Source organism: Marmota flaviventris, chromosome 7, assembly GCF_047511675.1.
Source record: "Marmota flaviventris isolate mMarFla1 chromosome 7, mMarFla1.hap1, whole genome shotgun sequence".
Taxonomy (NCBI): domain Eukaryota; kingdom Metazoa; phylum Chordata; class Mammalia; order Rodentia; family Sciuridae; genus Marmota; species Marmota flaviventris.
Genome location: NC_092504.1, coordinates 56,208,143 through 56,228,805, shown reverse-complemented (window position 1 = coordinate 56,228,805; position 20,663 = coordinate 56,208,143). Strand labels below are relative to the sequence as shown.

The window sequence follows — 20,663 nt, the reverse complement described above, 5'->3', positions numbered from 1 at the left end:
TTAAAAAATTAAAGCCTAGATTCACTGTGTTAAAACAAGTCTTTAAAAAGGGGGGAGTGGGGTCAGATTTACCGTATCTTCATCTTATTTGCAAGTCCATCTTTTCTTCTCACCCTAAAATGACCTAGGGCCTTCTATATTTCTAGTTACTAAGAAAGAAGGTACAGAAAGAAACTGGAAATACTAATTTGAATTCCTCCCCTACTTTTGGTTGTGGAAGACATCATAAATCAGTCACAGTTCCTCTTCAAGCTCTTTGGTAGGAAGCAAAGAACAGATTTTTCTTCCTCTTCTTGGGCAGAAGAGCACATTAGATTAAGTATAATTACTGTAATAGATACCATTTGAATCGACAGTTGCTCTTATAATAGTATTTTTACCAACCTTCATTTGCTCGCTTTGAAAACAAGAGGAACAAAACTCTTGAGTTAAACCTTCGGGCTTCATCTTAACATGAACTTTCATGACTTTGAGATGTTAATGATAGGCAATGAAGATTCTGGTTTTAAGGACCCAGTCACACAGGTTTTATAGCAAAATGAACTTCAAAATATCATAATATCCCAACATATTTCTTCTATCACTAGAAACAAAATATCATGCAATTTGTATCATAAGTCATCAAACTTCTTCTACATATACCCAAATATGAAAAGATCCAAGAAGGTAGGAAATTTCTCTCAGCCAGAATTTACCAGCTGCCTATGACAAATTCTTGGCCAGAGGAGGGCTGTTCCTAAAAAAAGAATTCCTCAAAAAGTCTTGTCAACCAGATATACCTAACCTAACCAGTGTACTGCCTTACCCAATTTCAAGATCCCTGGCAAACAACCTAAATAGTCAACACTGCTTGGTAAATACTGAATGAAGCCATGTGCAAAAGAGCTTTGAAGGAAATCCTAGTGGTCTGGGTCTCCCTCTTCTGCTACAGGTACACACCTACCAATGTATCCAATATTTAAGTGATTTTCTCCCTGATTATTTCAGGAGTTGAGCAGGTGGAAGGGAAGAGAAAATCCACATCAGCATTTGAGGGAGGAGGCATTCAAGGAGTCAAGAATTAATCTCAAGGCAAAGGTGGAGGAAAGTGATCAGTCCTGATCAAAAGAAGAAGCCCCTCTTTTGGAGAACAAGAATAAGTAAATGAAGATAGGAAGGACAACACCAGATTTCAGAGGATCTTTAAAGTCAGGAAATTCCAAACTTAACTGGATAGTTTCCAATTCGGAGAAGAAAAATGAGGGTAATAATATGAAAAGCACATTGAACTGGGAGAAAGTGGGAATAAAGATTTAGTTCTAAAGGTTTTTCTAACAATCCAGATTGGAGATTATGACAGCCCTATTTGAGTATTGCTGGTGGAAAGGAGAAGGTAAAAAGAATCCAAGAGCCATTTCATAAGAAGGAATGTAATTTCACCTTTCCTGTTCTTTTTAAAATTCACCACCCCTATAAACCTCTGTCATTACTACAAGAGCTGCCAGTTAAAGAAGAACACTGTCATAAATATTGCCTTTTTTAGAAAAAAAAATAGCAAAGTGTGAAAAAGAAATCTTCAAAACCACCCTACTTAAAAGAGAAAGAAAGTAAGAATAAGGTCACATAAATGATACACAATTAGCAATGTCAAGCATGAAGCCAACTAGAATCACACTCTCCTATATCAAAGGACAAAAGGAGCAAGAATCAGATACTTGATTTTCTGAAGTGAGCCATATATTACTGTTTCCACTTAACAAAGTAGAAAACTGGGGTTCATTACATAACTATCTAGTTTTGAAACAAGTTCCAAGTCCATGGTACTTGCTTTTTGTTTCTTACTCTTTCCAACATAGCTACCTCCCCTACAACCCTGAAAATGGGTTGGGGTTTCTGTCCTTTTAAAAATATGCCACTTTGATTTATTTGAAGCCGTAACTTCTTTATTAATCAGGAAGCATCCTTTTATAAATATTGATAAACTATATTCTTGAAATACATCTCTCCACAGGTAGATACAGCCAACTGGGAAAATGGCCCACATTCTTTTGAAAAGAAAGCAGATTCAAAACCCAATTGCTCTTCATTTCAAATGGTTACTTGCTACATGTTTTAATAGACAAACAAATATAAAGCTAGAGAGATGATTTAACAATCAGTACCTGGGCCTGCTGTATCCCTCCAAAATTAACAACTGCCAACATTTCTTAGCTGTTTATAGTTTACCCAAACACTTTCATAAATTATCTCATTGAATCCTCACAATGCTCCTGAGTCAGAGGTTATTACTGTTTGAAAGCTAATCAACTATAGCTCCAAGGTTTAAAATGCCCAAACCATCACCACCCACAAAGGCTGGAATCAAGACGTAAATTCTGTTCTGACTCCAGAACTCTTCACATACTGGTTACCTTCCCTCAGGTAAAGTGCAAGCATAATGGTCCATGTTACGTGAGGCAACCATCATCTCTAATCTTTTCCTAGCATTGTTTAGACACACATTCACTTGTACATTTCAAAGAGTCAAGGATTCTTTGCTTACCTGGTCCTTCTCTGGTTTATCAGAAATGTCATTCAGACTGGAGGAAGTCAGATTCCTATGGGTCATGGCTGGACTACCTGGAAAAACACAAGTGATTTCTCATTAAAGACATCTCTTCAAGACTAAGACCTTGGTTGTGTAATTCATAAACACTAGTAGACAAAGATGAGAATGATGATGATGCTTTTAAACACATTAGGATTCTCCTGAAGAATTTTCCAGAATTCAGGTTGGAGTACAAACATGGTTAAGTGGAAAATATTCAAAAATCCCAAATACTTTAAAAATCTTATTACCTGGTTCTACTTCAAGACAAGTTAAACTTTGAAATAAACTTCTAGGACAATAAGCATAAAGATAAATTTCCTGGGCTAGGGTTATAGCTCAGTGGTAGAGTGCCTGCCCCGCATGCATGGGGTGCTGGGTTCGATCCTCAGCAACACATAAAAATTTAAAAAAAAAATAATAAAGATATTATGTCCATCTACAGCTGAAAAAAAAAATTAAAATAAAATAAATTTCCTCTGGTTTGGCTCACTACTATCGCTGCCTTCTCATACACATGTTAATATCCCTGGTTTCTTTTCCTTTTCCATGGCCTGCAGAAACCAATTCCTTCCTCATCAGCAGCAGAGCTGGCCCCTGGGTGCAAGCCTGGACCTCCTCTCCCCCAGGCCTTGACAGTCCTTCCTAGAACACCACTTTACTCTTTTTGATGGACCAGAAAAGCCACCTGCTTTCCCTTCTCTGAGAGAGATTTCAAACAGAATAGTTCTCCTTATTGGGTATCTGATTTCTGGAATCCCCACTCTCTGCCTCACAGTCATATTCTCACAGGCTCCCCTGCTTCTCTGCATTTCCATTTGGCAATCTAAAATAAACACAGCCCCTTTGCCTCCTCAACATGCCAGACTTCTGCTTCAAGTCACAGGATAAATTTCATCAGGAATACTACATGGGAACCAATCTTCTCAGCACTATCACAGTTGTGGATAAAATTAATTGGCAATCCCTCCAGTTATTCTAGAAACTGTTACACACAAGTATAAAGAAAAAACATCAAGAACAGCCATAGATCATGTTCAGGTGGACCATGTTAATCAACAGAATACTGAACTTGCATTCTGCAGTTGGACCTGAAACTTGTGGGCTTACTAAGCAAAAGAGTAACTTTTTCAAATCCAGGGTGTTTGACCCAACCCCTGCAGGGTGCTGAGCAATGCATTCATTATTAATCCTCAATGATCTGACTCAGGTTGGTCTTCACAGCAAAAGGACAAGGGTTGAAAAGAAGCACAGAGGTTCAAATAGAGCGTCACATTGGCTTCAAAATCATCCTTTAGATTACAGACTAATTCCTTCACATAGAAACCCCAACACCTAATTTTACAAGAGACGAAAACCTACTCCTATTAAGTTAATTCTATGTAAAAGCAGCTCTTTAAGTAATATAATAGCCTTTAACTACCAGATCAGAAAAATCATAGTTTTCTTGAGCTGGCAAGACAGGGTATTTTCCACTCTGCTGCATTTCATTGAGTAAGCATGGCCTAGATCTCTTAAATCCTTTACCTGATGGGCGTTTTATTCTAGGAAAATTTGAGCACAGGGCATTATTTAAAGGAAAGTAACATTGGAAAAAGTGCTTCATAAGCAAAATTAAAAGAACCCCTCTGAAGGTGATATTTTCAGCTTTGAACTGTAACCTCTTTCTAGTGTCCATACAAAAGACATCTGGTACAAACTTGAATGCCCCCAAATAATGCCGAGATTGATTCTAATAGAAATGATGAATGGATACAATTTTGCACTTTATATTTAAAAACAAACGCAGTTATTTGAACTAACACAGTGAAAGGTCTGCCTGAGTGAAGAAATCTGAATTACATACTCCTAAAGAAATGTAGTCTTAGCAGTCCTAATAAGACTTACAAGTTAAAAGCAGCTTGTGTAGGATGAATACTCCAGACTGATTTCTAATTACCAATCAAATGTATGTTATTGGCTATGTTGAAATAATCTGAAAGCAGTTTTTCATTAAACAAGTTAAATTCCCTGGGCAACAGCCTAAACATATTGATTTGTTTGAAAGCTCTAAATACTGCAAAGGTATATTTCAGCTCAATCACCATCCTAATTGCTACAACCATAAGGAGGTAAACAACAAATAGATAAGGTTTTTTTATGATAATGGTAAATTTGACTGATGTGTTAACTTTTCTAAGAAACCTCATATAGTACCTCATCATTTCTCTCACTTCTGAAATGTTATAGTACAGCTATCTATATTTATTCTAGAAGGTGAGGGGGGTGGTTTCATAAGAAAGCCCAGGTTGAAGGAAGATGCAAGAAATAGATGAGAAAGAGAAGGCCAATGTTAAGAAACAATCAAATCTATTGCCCCTTCTTAACTTTATCCAATTCCCAGTATTAACAGCTTCACCAACATTTAACCTTGTGATATGCTGTAAGAGCTCAGGAGTCAAAGCTCCCAGGTAACTAAGCATATAATCAGTATTCTTCAATTTTTTTCCCTCTCTCTCCCTATCAAACTTCCCACCCCCATTCCACAACACCTTGAACAGGGACAGATGCTTCCCAATGCTCTTAATCAGTGGTTCCAAGTGTGGTCCCTAGACCAGCAGCATCTGTTTCCCTTAGGTACTACTTAGAAATGCAAAATTCTTGAGGCTCACCCCAGACCAACTCTATCAAAACTCTGGGTAGGGAGCATAGCAACATAGGTTTTAACAAACCTTCTAAGTGATTCTGAAACATGATAAAGATTGAGAACCACTGCTCAAAATAAAATAGTCATCTTAACAGTGTATGTCTACTCAGAATTGGAACTGGAAGAAGCACATTTAAGTCGGAGTAGCCAGAAGGGTAATTCTAATAACTTGCCCTCATCCAAATCACTGCTCCACAACTGTCCTATCTCAAGCAAAATCATTTGATTAGCATCCTTACCACATAAACACACAAAAGAATCCTATTTGGTTTTCCTTTGAGTCCTCACCTATACAACTAAATAAATAAATACTTTGTTTTGGAAACTCACTGATCAGACTTTTCCAGAAATGTATTATCCAAATCAAGGAAGACAGGACAAGATCCAAATGATTACAAACCAGATTACATGTGGGAATCAGAAATTTGTGTGTGGATTTCAGCAAACCCAAGAAGCTGTTACACAACGGGTCCCTAACAACACATTCTATTGTGTACATTTTGCAACTGACATGCACTAAGACACACTGTCAGAATAAATCAGTGCATTCTATTTAGAGTTTGGGCCTACAATACAAATTTATTATACTACAATCCTGAGGGAGTTAGGGGACTAGAGAAAAATGTCACCTTGTACCAAACAGATGAAATACAAACATACCCTAAAGTGGGACAGGTGGTGAATCACTCAAAGCTACCATTGCAGATCCTGCCTTTTCTTTTCTTTTCCTTAATTAGAGGTTTATAGCTATACAGAGTAGTTGATTCATTCAGACCAACTCATACATGCATGGAATTTGATTTCAGGACATACAAATGTCTTAGCCCTGATTTTTATCCAAAGAAACTTTGTGGGTTTTTTTTTTTTTTTTAACAGTTGTTTTTTTTAAGAGAAGAACTAGTCTTGAGTGCATAGTCATAATTAATTTCCATATCACTGTTTTCTAGCCATAAGGGGGAAAAATAAAAGCTTTGGAGAATCACATTTTCAAGCAGTTTCACACAATCAAAAACAATTTCATTTGCAAAGTACCCATTTGGCAGGTACATATTGTTTCTATAAAAATTAATTACATTCTGTACTGTTTGAAAATCATTGTTATTCTTTAGCATACATGTAGCAATTCATAAAGTCCTTTGCAATTCTACTAGATATAATGGGGTATAGAGAATGCATGGCATGGAATGATACTTAAATATGTACATAAAAATGTAAATATGTATAAACACAATGGCAGCCCCCTCATCTCAAACTACATAATGAGCCAACAGAGAACACAGGGACAAGTTAAAACAAATAGCTCAGGTCTATGAAATACACTGGGTTCTTTTTTCTTAAGAATCTATAACATTTTCAGAATAAAAAATAACTAAGGTAACATACAAGTTACAGATATATAAGTTCATGTTAGAAAATTCAGAGGTATGAATCTAATCTGCACTGTGTAGGACCATAAACTAAATAGTAAATGTAATTTCAGGAAAATACATGTGCTATACTTTGGATATGGAATGCTCCCTACCCCTGTCCCCTGTATTGAAGGTTTAGTCCTTACCCTGTGGGACTGGGAGTTGGTGGAACCTTTAGGAGATGGAACTTAGTAAGAGGAAGGTAGGTCATTGGAGATAATACCATGAAGTAAACAGATGTTTTCTGCCACAACTTCCCACCATGATGTACTATTCTACCACGGGCCCAAAGCAGCAGGACCAAGTGACCATGAAATAAATCACTTAGAATACTTATAATAATACTTCTAAAACTTGAGCCAAAATAAATCTTTCCTCCTTGCAAATTGTTTATCTCAGGTATTTTGTTGCAGTGACAAAAATCTGACTAACAGCTTGTTAATGTGTTCTGTATCCCCATTGACTCCACTGATAATCCTCCCTGCTCTATAGACATAACAAACTTACTGAAGATGTCTACATCCAAGCTTAATGATTAACTAATCTCTTTGAGTACATATCTTATTTAATCTTCATATCAACACTGGAAGATTGGTATTATTATTACCACTTAATGTTAAACAAATGAACTTCAAGAAGGTTAAGTTCATGATTACAACCGAAATTTAAAATTAGATTTCTTAATACCAGTCCCACCTCCTCTATAAAGAAAACTGCTCTATGCTATTTACACAAATAAACACATGTCCTTCATCATGTCAATGAAGAGAAAGTATAATGTACAACCATGAAGAATATATCCTATTTCCGTGCCAACTGTGTACAACATAACATTGCTGAGGGTGTTTGAGACAAATATGTTCTAGGTTTTCAACTTAGCTGTTTCCAAAGACGGAATCTGTATTTCTTCACTTTTTCATTTTCATAAAGAAAAGAACAGGAAAAGTATTGAACTCAGCTATTCTGTATACAACTGTGATTAAGCAGCACCAAACCACAACTCTGTGACAAAGAAGAAAGGATGCTAAAAGCAATAAGAATATAATTATAAGATAATAACACCACATGCTTCTAAATGTCCTACATCGTCATAGCCAAGTGTTTGGGAAATTCCATAATGTACACAAAGCCAATTCTCCATTATTTCCATATTGGTTTTCCACATTTCAAGTTACTCCAACTACAACTTCTTCCCATTTCAACCACTAAAAACAGAAATAGAACAAGGATAATAAATCATTTAGAATACTTACAATAAATTTGAGACTCTCTGGAAGGAATAGCTTAGTTTTCTATCACAACAGGCTATCAAAAGCAATTCCCACCAAAAGTACTTTAAAAATACGCAGATTATTAAGATTCCTAATCTACTCCCTTCACCCATCTTTTAAATAAAATGCAGAAATACATAAAATGCAAGTATTAGACTAAGGAAAGCTAAAAATGCTGTCAGTCATTAAGAGCTTTTTGAAAGAATTTCATAAATAAGAAATCAGTTTGTCTATTTTTGTTTCATTTTAATTGTTTGGTTTAGGAAGTTTTTATTGTTTGTTTCTTCATAATTTTCTATAATATAAACTCCAAGAACCCAGAGCCAAGGTACTTGGTTTTGTCTTGTTCACAGTTCTAGCCTTAGAGCTTGGCATTAGTGGAGCCTCATAAATATTGGTGAATGAATAATGCAAGTGGGTATCATCTGACCTCCATCTGGAATTACTACTCTAAACACAACTGTGCTAAGTCCATCTCCTATGGAGGGAGATGCTGCATGTACCCTCTAAGAGCCTTCAGACTTGGAAAGTCTGAGTGTAAATAAGGAAGAAGTCTGTTGCTGGCCCAGAACTAACAGAACCCAAGGACTCTGCCAAGCTGGCCAAAGGCCTGTCAGCCAACGGAAGGAACAGAAGTCAGAAGTGATAACGGGAAAAAGAAAACCCTGCAAACCAAGAACCAAGAGTGAGGATGCAGGAGAAATGGGACAGGGTGTCCAGTCTGGGCCAAAGGAAAGGAGAGCCCTGAGACAAAGAAAAGCCAGAGGGGTAGGTGGCACTGAAATCACTGGAAGCACGTGATTAACTTGGAAAGTGAAAGAAATTTGGAGGAAAGACGATGACATCAAAAGACCCAGATAACTATCAAAGTATGTGAGTGAAGTTCAGCCAAAAGTGAAATCATCCCTATCGTATGGGACAAAGATAACAGAGAAGATGCTCTTACACAGAGAGCTAGAAGTGTGCAGGAGTCAGATCACAGCAGGACACCTGTAACAAGGAGGTGCGCAATCAACACCCTCTTCTTTTTTGTTAACATTTTTAGATTTTTGATCAATTGTTTATTTGTTCTAATTTGTTATACATGACAGCAGAATGCATTTAGATTCATAGTATACAAATAGAGCACAATTTTTCATTTCTCTGGTTGTGCACCAAGTAGAGTCACACCATTTGTGTCTTCATATATGTACCTACGGTAATGAAGTCCATCTCATTACACCATCTTTCCTACGCCCATACCTCTTCCATTCCCCTTTCTCCTCTATCCATAGTTCCTCCATTCCTCCCATGCTCCCCCCCAACCTCCATTATGAATCAGCAATCATTTAGCCTTTGGTTTTTTGGGATTGGCTAACTTCACTTATCACGATATTCTTCAACTCCATCTATTTTCCTGCAAATGCCATGATTTTATTCTCTTTTAATGCTAAGTAATATTCTATTGTGTATATATACCACACTTACTTTATCCATTCATCCACAGAAGGGCATCTAGGTTGGCTCCACAGATTAGCTATTGTGAATTGTGCTGCTGTAAACATTGATGTGGCTGTGTCACTACAGTATGCTGTTTTTCAGTCCTTTGGTTACAAACTGAGGAATGGGATAACTGGGTCAAATGGTGGTTCCACTCCAAGTTTTCTAAGAAATCTCCCTATTGCTTTCCAGATTGGCTGCACCAATTTGCAGTCCCACCAGCAATGTAAGAGTGTGCCTTTTTCCCCACATCCTCGCCAACACTTACTGTTGCTTGTATTCTTAATAACTGCCATCTGACTGGAGTGAGATGAAATCTTAGAGTAGTTTTGATTTGCATTTCTCTAATTGTAGAGATGTTGAACATTTTTTCATATATTTGTTAATCGATTGTATATCATCTTCTGAGAAATGTCTATTCAGTTCCTTAGCCCATTTATTGATTGGGTTATTTGGTTTTTTGGTGTGAGTTTTTTATTATTATTTCTTTATATATCCTGGAGATTAGTGCTCTATCTGATGTGCATGTGGTAAAAATTTGCTCCCATTCTGTTGGCGCTCTATTTACCTCACTGATTGTTTCTTTTGCTGAGAAGAAGCTTTCAGTTTGAATCCATCCCATTACTAATTCTTGATTTAATTTCTTGCCCTTTAGGAGTCTTGTTAAGGAAGTAGGGGCCTAATCTGACACGATGAAGATCTGGGCCTTCTTTTTCTTCTATTAGGTGCAGGTACCACCCTCTTCTTTCAAAGATTGTTCTATACTCTACACCCTCTACTATCTAAGCCCCTTTGATAATCTTCTAACCTCAACTTCCTTCACTCAATAATAACACTCCACTAAACATTTAATTTTTATAGTGACTTAAAATAGGCAGCTTAATTTTTTGAAAAGTTCTTCATTCTCAACTACCGCCCCCAACACACACACGACATAAAATCACTAGTCATCTGAGAAAGCATTCAGAAACAGACCATGGTTTGAAAATTTATTAAAAAGGAAATTCCCTATAAAGTACTATAAGGAATCTGTTGTCCTTTCAATTATAGTGTTTTGTGATTCTATAAAAGTTCTCTCAAAGGACATACACATACACATGAGCACATATATATGCAGACACATACTATGCATGCACACATGCAAAAATTAAAACTATGAACAAAAAACTTAGGTAGATATATCTAAAATACTTTGTGACCTTCTTACCTCACAGAAACAGAAAAGAGCAGTACCTATAGCAAGCTCATGCTAGTTAATAATAGTGTAAACAGGGAAGGCCTATCAATGGCAGAATTTGAGAGCAGTAAAGGAACATCTCACTGTCTTCATTCCAAAAAGGTACCAACCCAAACTGATATTCACGAAATGCCCCTAAACTAAGTTAAAGAGGAATATAAGTAGGTTCCTGCAGCCACATCATTGCAAGGACTGGACGTTTACCAGTGTGTGACTGGATAAGTTTGGGCTACTCTCTTGCACACATATATAGACACCAAATACAACATAATAGTAAAAATATCATTCATAGGATTAAGGAATTCTCTGATTTGATGAAGTTAGTTTTAAATATTTTAAGAAAGCTACCAGTTCAATATAATATACTTAGCATATGACTTAATAGATGGGTTTACTTCCACACCCTTCCTAGATATTTCTAACAAAAATACTAAAAAAAAAAAAAAAAAAGCAGGGGATAAGCCACATCAATGAAAATAACTGGCAAAAGAGAAACACAGACAAGAGACTTCAAACACTCTATAAGAAGAAAAGCAAACAGAGTAGTAGAATCTGACACTATTCAGAAATTGTAGTGTCGAATATGTGCTGAGGGGCATGACGTCACAAAAGAGATCTTCCCACTCGTGAAGAAGCTCCATACTGAAAGACTCCAAGTAGATGGAGGCAGAGATGTAGGCTGAAAGGGACAAATTCATGGAAATACCATGCACCAAAAATTTAACACCATCCCAGGGAACAGACTAACTAGCAGCAGCCAAGGCATTTACAACTGCCAGGCTCTTTACTAAAGAGAAACTCAGCAAAGACAAAGATAATTATTGCAGAGTCTGTACCACAGAGCAAAGCCCTGTGAATTCCAGCACTGTAGAGGATCCTCTTGGGATAATGCACTGTAGAGCAAGTGTTCTTTCTCAAAGGCAAATGAACAACTGAGGAGCATCAGGCATTCAGGAGAGGAAGGCAGATCACAGCAAGCATTTCAGAGATAACCATAAAGAAAGAAGACAAAATAAATTAGAAAAAGAAGAATAATTTAGAACACTCAAAAATTCTTATTAATTAGCAGAGATCCAAGACAATAATGTATCTATAAAATACAGACAAGATTCTATGAAAAATAGAATAAAGAAAAGGTCTCAGAATGAATAAATAATTAGTTTAAATATATAGGTACATTTTATATGTGTGTACACATATGTTTAATATATTTAAATATTAAATATGTTTAAATTAATCATTTTGTTCATTCTGAAAGCTTTCCTTGTGTGTAATATATATATATAAAAGAGAGAGAGGGGAGAGCATGAGCAAGAGAGATGAGTATAACAAATAATACCCCTGCCAGGCACAACTACGCACACCTGTAATCCCAGTGACTTGGGAGGCTGAGACTGGAAGATCACAAATTTAAATCCAGCTACAGCAATTTAGTAAGGCCTTAAAAGCAATATAATGAGGCCCTGTCTCAAATAAAAAGAGCTAGGGATGTCACTCAGTGGTAAGGTAAAGTGTCCCTGAGTTAAACCCCCAGAACAATAACAACAACAACAACAAAATTTCAAAATCCTCAATACAAGAGCTAGAAAATAACAAGAAAGTCTTCCAAAAAAACAAGGAGACGGGGTGGACAATGCCAGGAAACATAAGAGAATATATCAGAGTATAGCAAATCAATCCAAGAAGCCCCATATCTAATAATTAGGAGTCCTATTAGGTCAGAACAACAAAAAGGAGGGAAAGAACACTATGAGAGAATAACCCAGAGCTAAAGGACATGCTTCTTCCACTCACAAGGGCCTCTAGGGGATAATAAAACAAACCACAAAAAATTTAAAAAAAAAATCCCAGTCTTGTATGTAGATGAGTCATTGTGAAACTTCCTCACACCAAGAATGAAGAGAATATTCTAAAATGTTCTGACCAGAAATAGATCTTGGAATTCTCTTAAGCAGCAGAAACCAAAGTTCCATGGTAGAAGTTAATGGAACCCTGTTTTCAAAGTTCTAAAAAAAAAAATTACTTTCAATCAGGGATTCTACATGCTTCCAAATCATCAGTCATGGGGGGAAAAGAAAGAAAAAAATTCAGGTGAAAAATGTTAATATTAGTATACCCTTTCATACAAAGTTACCTGACCATGTGATTTAGCAAAATGAGGTAATGACTAAGGAAGGGTATATGTGGTCTCCAACTGTGGAGAGCCAGAGAAGCAAACCTCAGAATACCCACCATACAGCAGGCCCAGGGACAAGCAGGAGGGTGGTAAAGGAGACAGGGGAATCCACATGAAGGGGCAGCCCTGCCAGAAGGTGACACCCAGGCACACTACAGGTGCATTAGCATGCCTGCAACACTGAAAGAGCTTGAGAATACAGTAATAGGTAATTTTTAATGCAATTCAAAACTCTAGTTTAAAAAAAGATGTTCACAAAAGAAAATGTACTTACAGCTCATTACATAGCTTTAGAGTGAACTATATTCATGCAGTCATAATACAAATTCTATTTATGGATTCCTAGCATTAGAATCAACTGACAGAGAAAGCACACATTTATTTATAGATAAAGATGAGAATGTAAATCTAACCAGTATTGACAATAAAAGTAAAAGAAGCAAAGACAGAAGCCTGGAAGTGTCAGCATTAAGGAAGGGCCAGGGACAGGTCCAATATTTCAGTAGAAATATTATTTATAATTTTATAATTATTTATAATTTTATAATTATTTATAATTTTTTTAATTATGGCAAAGGAAACTTTTTCTGAAATCTGTCTAAGTTTTCAAAGATTATAATCCATAGCTGTAGTTACCAAAAATTCTTATACCTGAAAAGTATGAGTATGTGCAGAAAAGGCACAATATTAACAAGATCCTCCATGTACAGTCAAATAAATATATAGATGTAGACACATTCTCTGAGCCTCCACTTAACAAATGTAGCCCCCTCCCCTTGTGCTCTAGATTTATGGCTCACAAAACATATTTGGGGAAAAGTCGTTCAATTGGCTTCCTTGTGTGACCAACTCCTCATGACCTTGCTGACTGCATGTCCCACTTGCCTTGTAGATACCTATTCATAAGCTCATCTTCAGCCAAAGTGACATTTAGGGTCCTCCTAAAGTTACCCTGGGGAATTCCAGGTGGAAACAAGAAGGTCCAGGATTTCCTTCTTATTGAAAGCTGAAGCTGAACTGAGAAGCTTGCAGCTCTAATTTAATACTAACCTACTTCTAAATCACCTCTACTAACAAGTTGGAACTAAGAAGTTCCAAAGGTGAGGGTATTTTATTTTATAACCCAGACCTGCCTGGTAGTAACTACCATGATCATTTTTTTTTACTAATATGAGCTGGGAAAGGAGATAAAATGGTGGCTCACACCTTTCCTTTCTGGGAAGAGCCTACTGGATCCATATAGAGAAGTAAAAGAATCATGCCAACATGTTATCATAGAAGGAAGACAAAGCAAGAGTAAGAAAAGATTAGCCAATTGAGTAATAATCCCTCACAGGATTGTTATAAAAATTAAACAAGAAAATGCATAAGAAGGGTCTGCTTAGATGTTCAATAAATGTTAGTTTTCTTTCCATTTTTCCCTGCAATCATGTGCCACTCAGAACTCAAGATTCTTAGGAAAATGTGAACTACATTTGCCATTGTGAGGTCCCGTAACCAGTCATCCTTTGTAATTTTCCAGTCTAAGGTGATGAGTTCAGAGAACTGAGAGGTTGCAATTCTAACTGATATCTTGAGGTTGAGGTTGAAATCATCTAAGTCAACTCAAGAAATGAAGACTGAGGACTAAATGGAGCTATTCTTAATCACACAGGGGATATGTGGTCATACCAGGCAAACCAATGTGAGACAGCTTCTAGCAAAAGTGTTAGACATCTCATTGAGTGCAGAGGTCATTAACAATCATTTACTTTAAAAACCTATGCAATAAGCACCTTACTTACATATATTACATTGTGGGTATAAAAAGGTCGTTAATGGTAATCTCTAATATTCTTTTGAGGAGCTGTGATCTAGTTTGTCATTCTGATGGAGGACAAGACACACTTTTCTACATCTGCTACTAAAATGGTGTGGAGGATGAGCTGGTGGAAAAAAAAAGAGCAAGTGTTAAAACATATGAAGCATCATGAGGAAAAAAAGCAGAGACTTTGAGAATGCTTCACTGAGTCTAGTTATGCTAGTTAAAGATTGCTTAAATCAGTGGGCAAAGGTAATTTCTTTAAAAAAAACTCTATTTTCTGCTGAACCAAGATAAAGAGAAATGAAACAGAGAATAAGAAAGAAACACTGACTAGAAAAAATGTGAACCAGAAGCAGAACTTCAGCTTCTAAAATCCTCTGATACAGTACTACTAAAGTTTTCTCACAGTTGTACATTATCTGTGGACCAGGAATACAATACAGAGGGTACAATAAATTTAGATGCCCCAGGGAAAAGTCCCTGGTAGGTTGGGCATGTTATTATAGATGTGGCTCATATAATAACAGAGTCAAAGGGCACCTGGGTGCCCTCTAACCTACTTTTCAAATGTGATTCTTCCTATAACATTAGATACAGCTAGTTTCCTACTATCTGCTTACATACTTTTGCTGACAGGAAATCTGCCACTTATGAAACAATCCCTTTCACTGTAGTGAAGTTCTTCTTATATTTGGTAAACTGCATCCATACCCCAGGTAAGCAGTAGCATTTTCAAGGACCAAAGTCAGTACATACATTACATTCAGAGTGCCAACTAAAGCACACACTTGCTCAGAAAGACTGATTTCCACTCAAATACACATAATTTATATTTCTCTTCTTAGAAATAATGTACATCTTCATATGTTCCCAGGCTTTACTGAGAATTTCCATACATAGAAACCCTCACTTTATCTTTGACAATTCTCTACCAGCAGGGAGCTAGTCCATAAAGTTCCCATCCCTCCCAGAAGCTAGTGTACAAAGGGCCTTTAGTGGGAAATTCTGTCCCCTTGTACAAGAGGGAGATACCTATATCCTCACCAAGAGGGCTTTATCAGCCTGAATTTAGAAAAAAGTAAATCTGCAGCAGTCCACAGATCCTCTTTGAAAATCAATGGATTCTAGAAATGAATTCCATTCTTATCCAGAGACATAAAGAGCCTAAAGCAAATATCTTCCTCACTACAATGTTCATCCATGGGTCTAATATTGTTCTCTAAAGCAACAAAGCAAGGTCTACTTTCCTCTACATATTTGTATTAGGCCAGCTCTCTTGGGCCAACTAAGGATGACCATGCCTAGACGTCTCAGTGTCTGGTCACCTCTTAGATGGTCTCCAGGTTATCATTCTCTTCCACCAGATGTGAACCACTTACCCACAAGGACTTCTCACCCTACTCACGATAAGCCTAGCTTATCATAAACATCAGTGTTCCTCTTATGGTAAACAGGTTTAACTGGCAGATCTCTGAAGACAGGGACTGGGTGTCTTGATCACTGTATATTTCCAGCACCTTGCTTAGAACTGCGCAAAGAGTAATCCTCAAAAATATTTAAGGGAATGATCCAGGCAGGAGGATCAAGAGTTCAAAGCCAGCCTTAACAACAACAAGGCCTAAGCAACTCAGTGAGACCCTGTCTCTAAATAAAATACAAAATAGGTCTGGGGATGTGTGTGACTCGATAGTTGAGTCCCCCAGAGTTCAATCCCCAAGTACCACCCCCCAAAAAAGTATTTAAGTGAATGAATGAATTTGACAATCCAAATGAATTATTATAACACCTCAAAATTCTATCACTATATCTGGAAATAGTGAAATTATTACCAGTAAAGGGAGAAGGAACCTTCCCAGTTCATAGTTAAAATAACTACTTTTACTAAAGACCACAGTTATAACTATGATTGACATTATTTACAAATAATAATACAATATGAGCTATTAGCTGGAAATCCTTCATACACATTCTAGGCACTTCCCTAGAAATGCAGACAAAAAGTTTCTAAGATGGCTTTTGGAAGTTGGGGAAATGATTCAACCTTGAGACTTTAAACCCAGAGCCCAGCTTAAATGTGTGCTAGATGTACAGATTTGACCAAGGAGAAAAACATGACATTATAATTGGATTTACCATATTCTTCTTCAAAAAGGATACTGATATTAGTCTCTCCACTACATTTACCTAACAAGACTGTACACCAGTTCGTAACCATGGTTACTACTTGCAGAACACATAGTGTACAGCTTTCTGAAAACAAAGTTGGTCACAGCCCATCGTAGTTTGTGTACTCCAACTATTACCTGGGGTTGAGAAGAATGGCCTTAGAAAACAGAAACATCCCAGAAAGTTACGCTTTGGAATGCTGACTTGTTGCCTCTCACTGAGGGACACCAGGAATTTCATATTCTGAGCCAAAACAGTGAAACTCTGAGTCATCCGTGTCCATACTTCTTTTTAGCAGACAAAAGTAGTATCTGTGGCAAGAGTAGTATCAGAACGAATGATAAGCAGAGCAAGGAATGAAGAGGGAAAGTGCCATCTGGAGTCTACACTGAGTGCAACGCCAGTTAACCTATCTCCTGGGTGACCTCAAACACTTCCTTTCAGACAGGTAGGGTTACAGAAAAGAACCACCTCAGATTCTCATGGGTTAACTCTACTGTAATTGATTTCTCACTCTTGACACTGACTACTGTGGATTGACAGGGACATGGTTCTGCATCTCTGTTCTTATACCAGGACCCAGTTGCAGGTAGCAACTACTCTCTAGAACATTGTTGGTTGGAGGAAGAACAGATGAGTGATGTGTGCAGTGTCTCTAGAAGCTCCCCCTGGGACTGATACCCAGTACTTCTGCTCACAATTTCTTGGCCAAAGCAAGTATGTGGTCACACCTAACCTCAATTGGGCAAAAAAGTACAGTCTTCATAAGTTCCCCGAAAAAAGGGAAAGCTGGAATATTTGTGAATAACCCTAATGCCTACCATAATACATAACCTACTGATCCCAGTTGCCTTCAGCTACAAGAAAAGCCGGTGATGCCTATCTCATAAGAATATTCTGTGGGAACCACATACATAAATGATAGGGAGTACCCATAGTTGCCCTGGTTGTGATATCTCAATAATGGATAGAATTACCCAGTCAGCAAGAAATGGAGGCCATGGGCAGAGAGACCAATCATCAAAATCTACTACTATTAGAAGCTAGAGAAAACCCAGAGCTTCCCTCATGGCACTGCAGCCGGTCAGTTTTGGGATGATGTTAAAAATACTGATCTGATAAACCAAGAAAAGATGAGATGTTACCTCATCTTTTCTCTCATTTTCAGATTAAGTGTTCATTTAATCAACAAGTATTATAAAATATCTATGTGTCAGACACCATATTAGACCCTGGGTGAAAAAAATAAATCATTGTTTCTTATCCCACCCCATCCCCCAAAAAACAACCTTTCTAAGAATCTGAGTTTATGCCTAGTAACAGTTCTCTATACCACCACCATCAATAAATAAATAATACAAACAAGAAAATCTAAATGAATTTGAGAAATTAATCATCATTCCTTCCAAAACTTTTGTTTTGTCCAAAAGTCAAAAACAAAAATGTAATGATCTATTTAAAAGGTTTGTCCCAAACTCTGGATACTACATATTCTGCTTAAGTAGATGGAACATATTCTATTTCCTCTCTTTTCTTTAGATTGACTAAACTCTTAAAGACACTCATAAAAGATCTTCTCCATAACAACCTGGTAAGGAAAGAGATATAGGTGTGACTGACAACACATAGTTAACAAATAATTTAGCCATGGTGAGAATCATGTGGATGAACTGGTCCAGTCAAACATTTACTGAACATTTACCAAGTGTGTGACATTACGCTTGGCACTAGGAACAAAGACGAATGGGATGTGGTTCAAGTTCTTTAGCCACTTTGCCAACAATGCAGGTGTGATAATAAATCTGTGGGGGCAGGAGAGTTGGGCTACAAGAACATAGTGAGGGAGAAGCCTTTGGTGGGATAGGAGAGAGGAACAAGCACAACATGAAAAAAAAAATTCTCCTGGAGGAAATGTGAACTTCAATGACAGGTTAAATTTAGTCACATCAAGTGGGGGTCACTAAACAGAATATGTGAGATGGAAACACATGCAGTCTGGGCATGTGAGGATCTAAATCTAAATTACTTGAGCATGAAGTATAAGAGTGGAATGCCAAAAGATGATTAGGGAGTTAAGCAACGACCAAGTCAAGAAGCATCTCACAGGCTAGAAAACTTGGGCTTGATCTTACAAATATCAGCCAGACTAGGGGCCATAAGCTTGGACTTAATAATAATAGGAATTTCACTCAAGGTTTTTGATTTAAAAAAAAAAAGCTACACTTGTAGCTTATTTAGGTCCTTCTGGCAGTTGTGAAGGATTAATTTAAATGTGTAGTAGTAGTAATAGAAGGATTCATTTAAAGAAGTAATAACAAAGGCTTGGAAAAGAAGTAGCAATTGAAATGGTCCACAAAGGAGATGATAAGGCCCTGAAGCAGAGTAGCTATAACAAAAGGGTTCGTGATGGGCAGGAATTAATAAGAAGCAAAGAACCATAAGAAGATGGAGAATGGAGAATGAAGAGGAGTCCAAAATAAAAGGGGTTTGTTGGCCTAGCAGGAGAATGGATGAGGGTCTACAGAGCTGGGAGATGCATTCAAAGGAGTAGAACTGAGATGTGAATTACCAGGACAGCCATACATATCATAAACATTCAGCTTACCACAGAAAGAAAAACCCTATTTCTGAAGATTCTGCCAGCAATTTTCATCAAAGTAAAATTCTACTGTTTGCTGCCAAGAAGAAATTTCATTATTAACTTTGAAATTGATATCCACAGCTAGAATATTACATTTGCTTTTCCCCCTCATCTCTCTCACTCACATGTGCACAGACATACTAATTCAAGTAGGTAGATCTTCAGTTGTCTCCAGTAATTAAATCCAGACATTGTCAGGTCTAATAAGAGTATTTTATTGTATATTTGTAAGAAAGACTCTCCATCAGTTTCAAATTACTCTAGTCTACCTCAGAAGTCCCCTGGAAGACCACAGTTCAATAGGTTCTTTGGTAGACCTTGAACTGGTAAATCCAACCTCCTTCATTAGAAGAGAACTCTCATCTTCCTCATATAAGAGTACATGGTGAGGGAGAAAGATTTTCTGTATACTCGTTTTGCACAGCTTCACAATGCTGACACACTTCAAAGTCAAGGCTACAATTCCTGTTGTGATTGGGTGGTAGTCAAATACCACTAGTCAAATACTAGTGAATCGCTACCTTCTGGGCATAAACAGTCCTTGAAGTAATGTGTGGATACATGACTAACTATGTCAAATGAAATGTACTGGTACAAGTTTAACAGGCAGCCTATGCATTACCATGAATCTTGTCTGCTGCTAGTGTCTGTGGAAACATGCGTTGAGCCTGAATCCTGATGAAGGATGTTGAGCAGAGCCCCCTAAACACCTACATTAGATATGCAGTAGCATGAATAAAAAAGAAACTTTTGTCGAGTTAAGCACCTGAGATGCAGGGAGAGGGGGGTTGTCACTGAAGCAAAATCTAGCCCTTCCTGACTACTAGTTATCATGTTCTTCTTATCCCCTTAAAATTATCCTCTATCAAGTATCCCTCACCAGGGTTCTCTGGGAAGCCAAGAGGGAATCAAAGTCACAAGCAAATAGTAAATATCATGTCTTAATGATTCCTACTTGGCCTTTCCTTTCAATACTTTCAATTATTATCAATATGCTTTTTTAAATTTCTCATTTTAGTCATCTGGTTCTGTTGTTCATTCATTCATTTATTCTATACTTATTGATTCACTGCTATGTATAAGGCATTCTACAAGACACAACAGAATAAATGTCAAACTTTTTGGCCTCCTTAACACACTTAAACATTAAAAATGTTATTTATCTAGATCACATCTACCAAAATTTACCATATCAAATCAACTTAGATATCTGTCAATAGATGAATTA

The 20,663-nt window shown here is 37.1% G+C and overlaps 1 protein-coding gene across 3 annotated transcripts in view; it reads right to left on the bottom strand.

Annotated features, from left to right (window-relative positions):
* The window catches only part of Slc4a4 (solute carrier family 4 member 4), a 335,968-nt gene that overhangs the window by 140,363 nt on the left and 174,942 nt on the right, over nt 1–20,663 (bottom strand). For all 3 annotated transcript variants that reach the window (XM_071614333.1, XM_027950854.2, XM_071614332.1), the window contains exon 7: nt 2,522–2,598. In XM_071614333.1, coding sequence (XP_071470434.1) covers nt 2,522–2,598 — 77 coding nt within the window. The remainder of the gene's footprint in view (nt 1–2,521; nt 2,599–20,663) is intronic.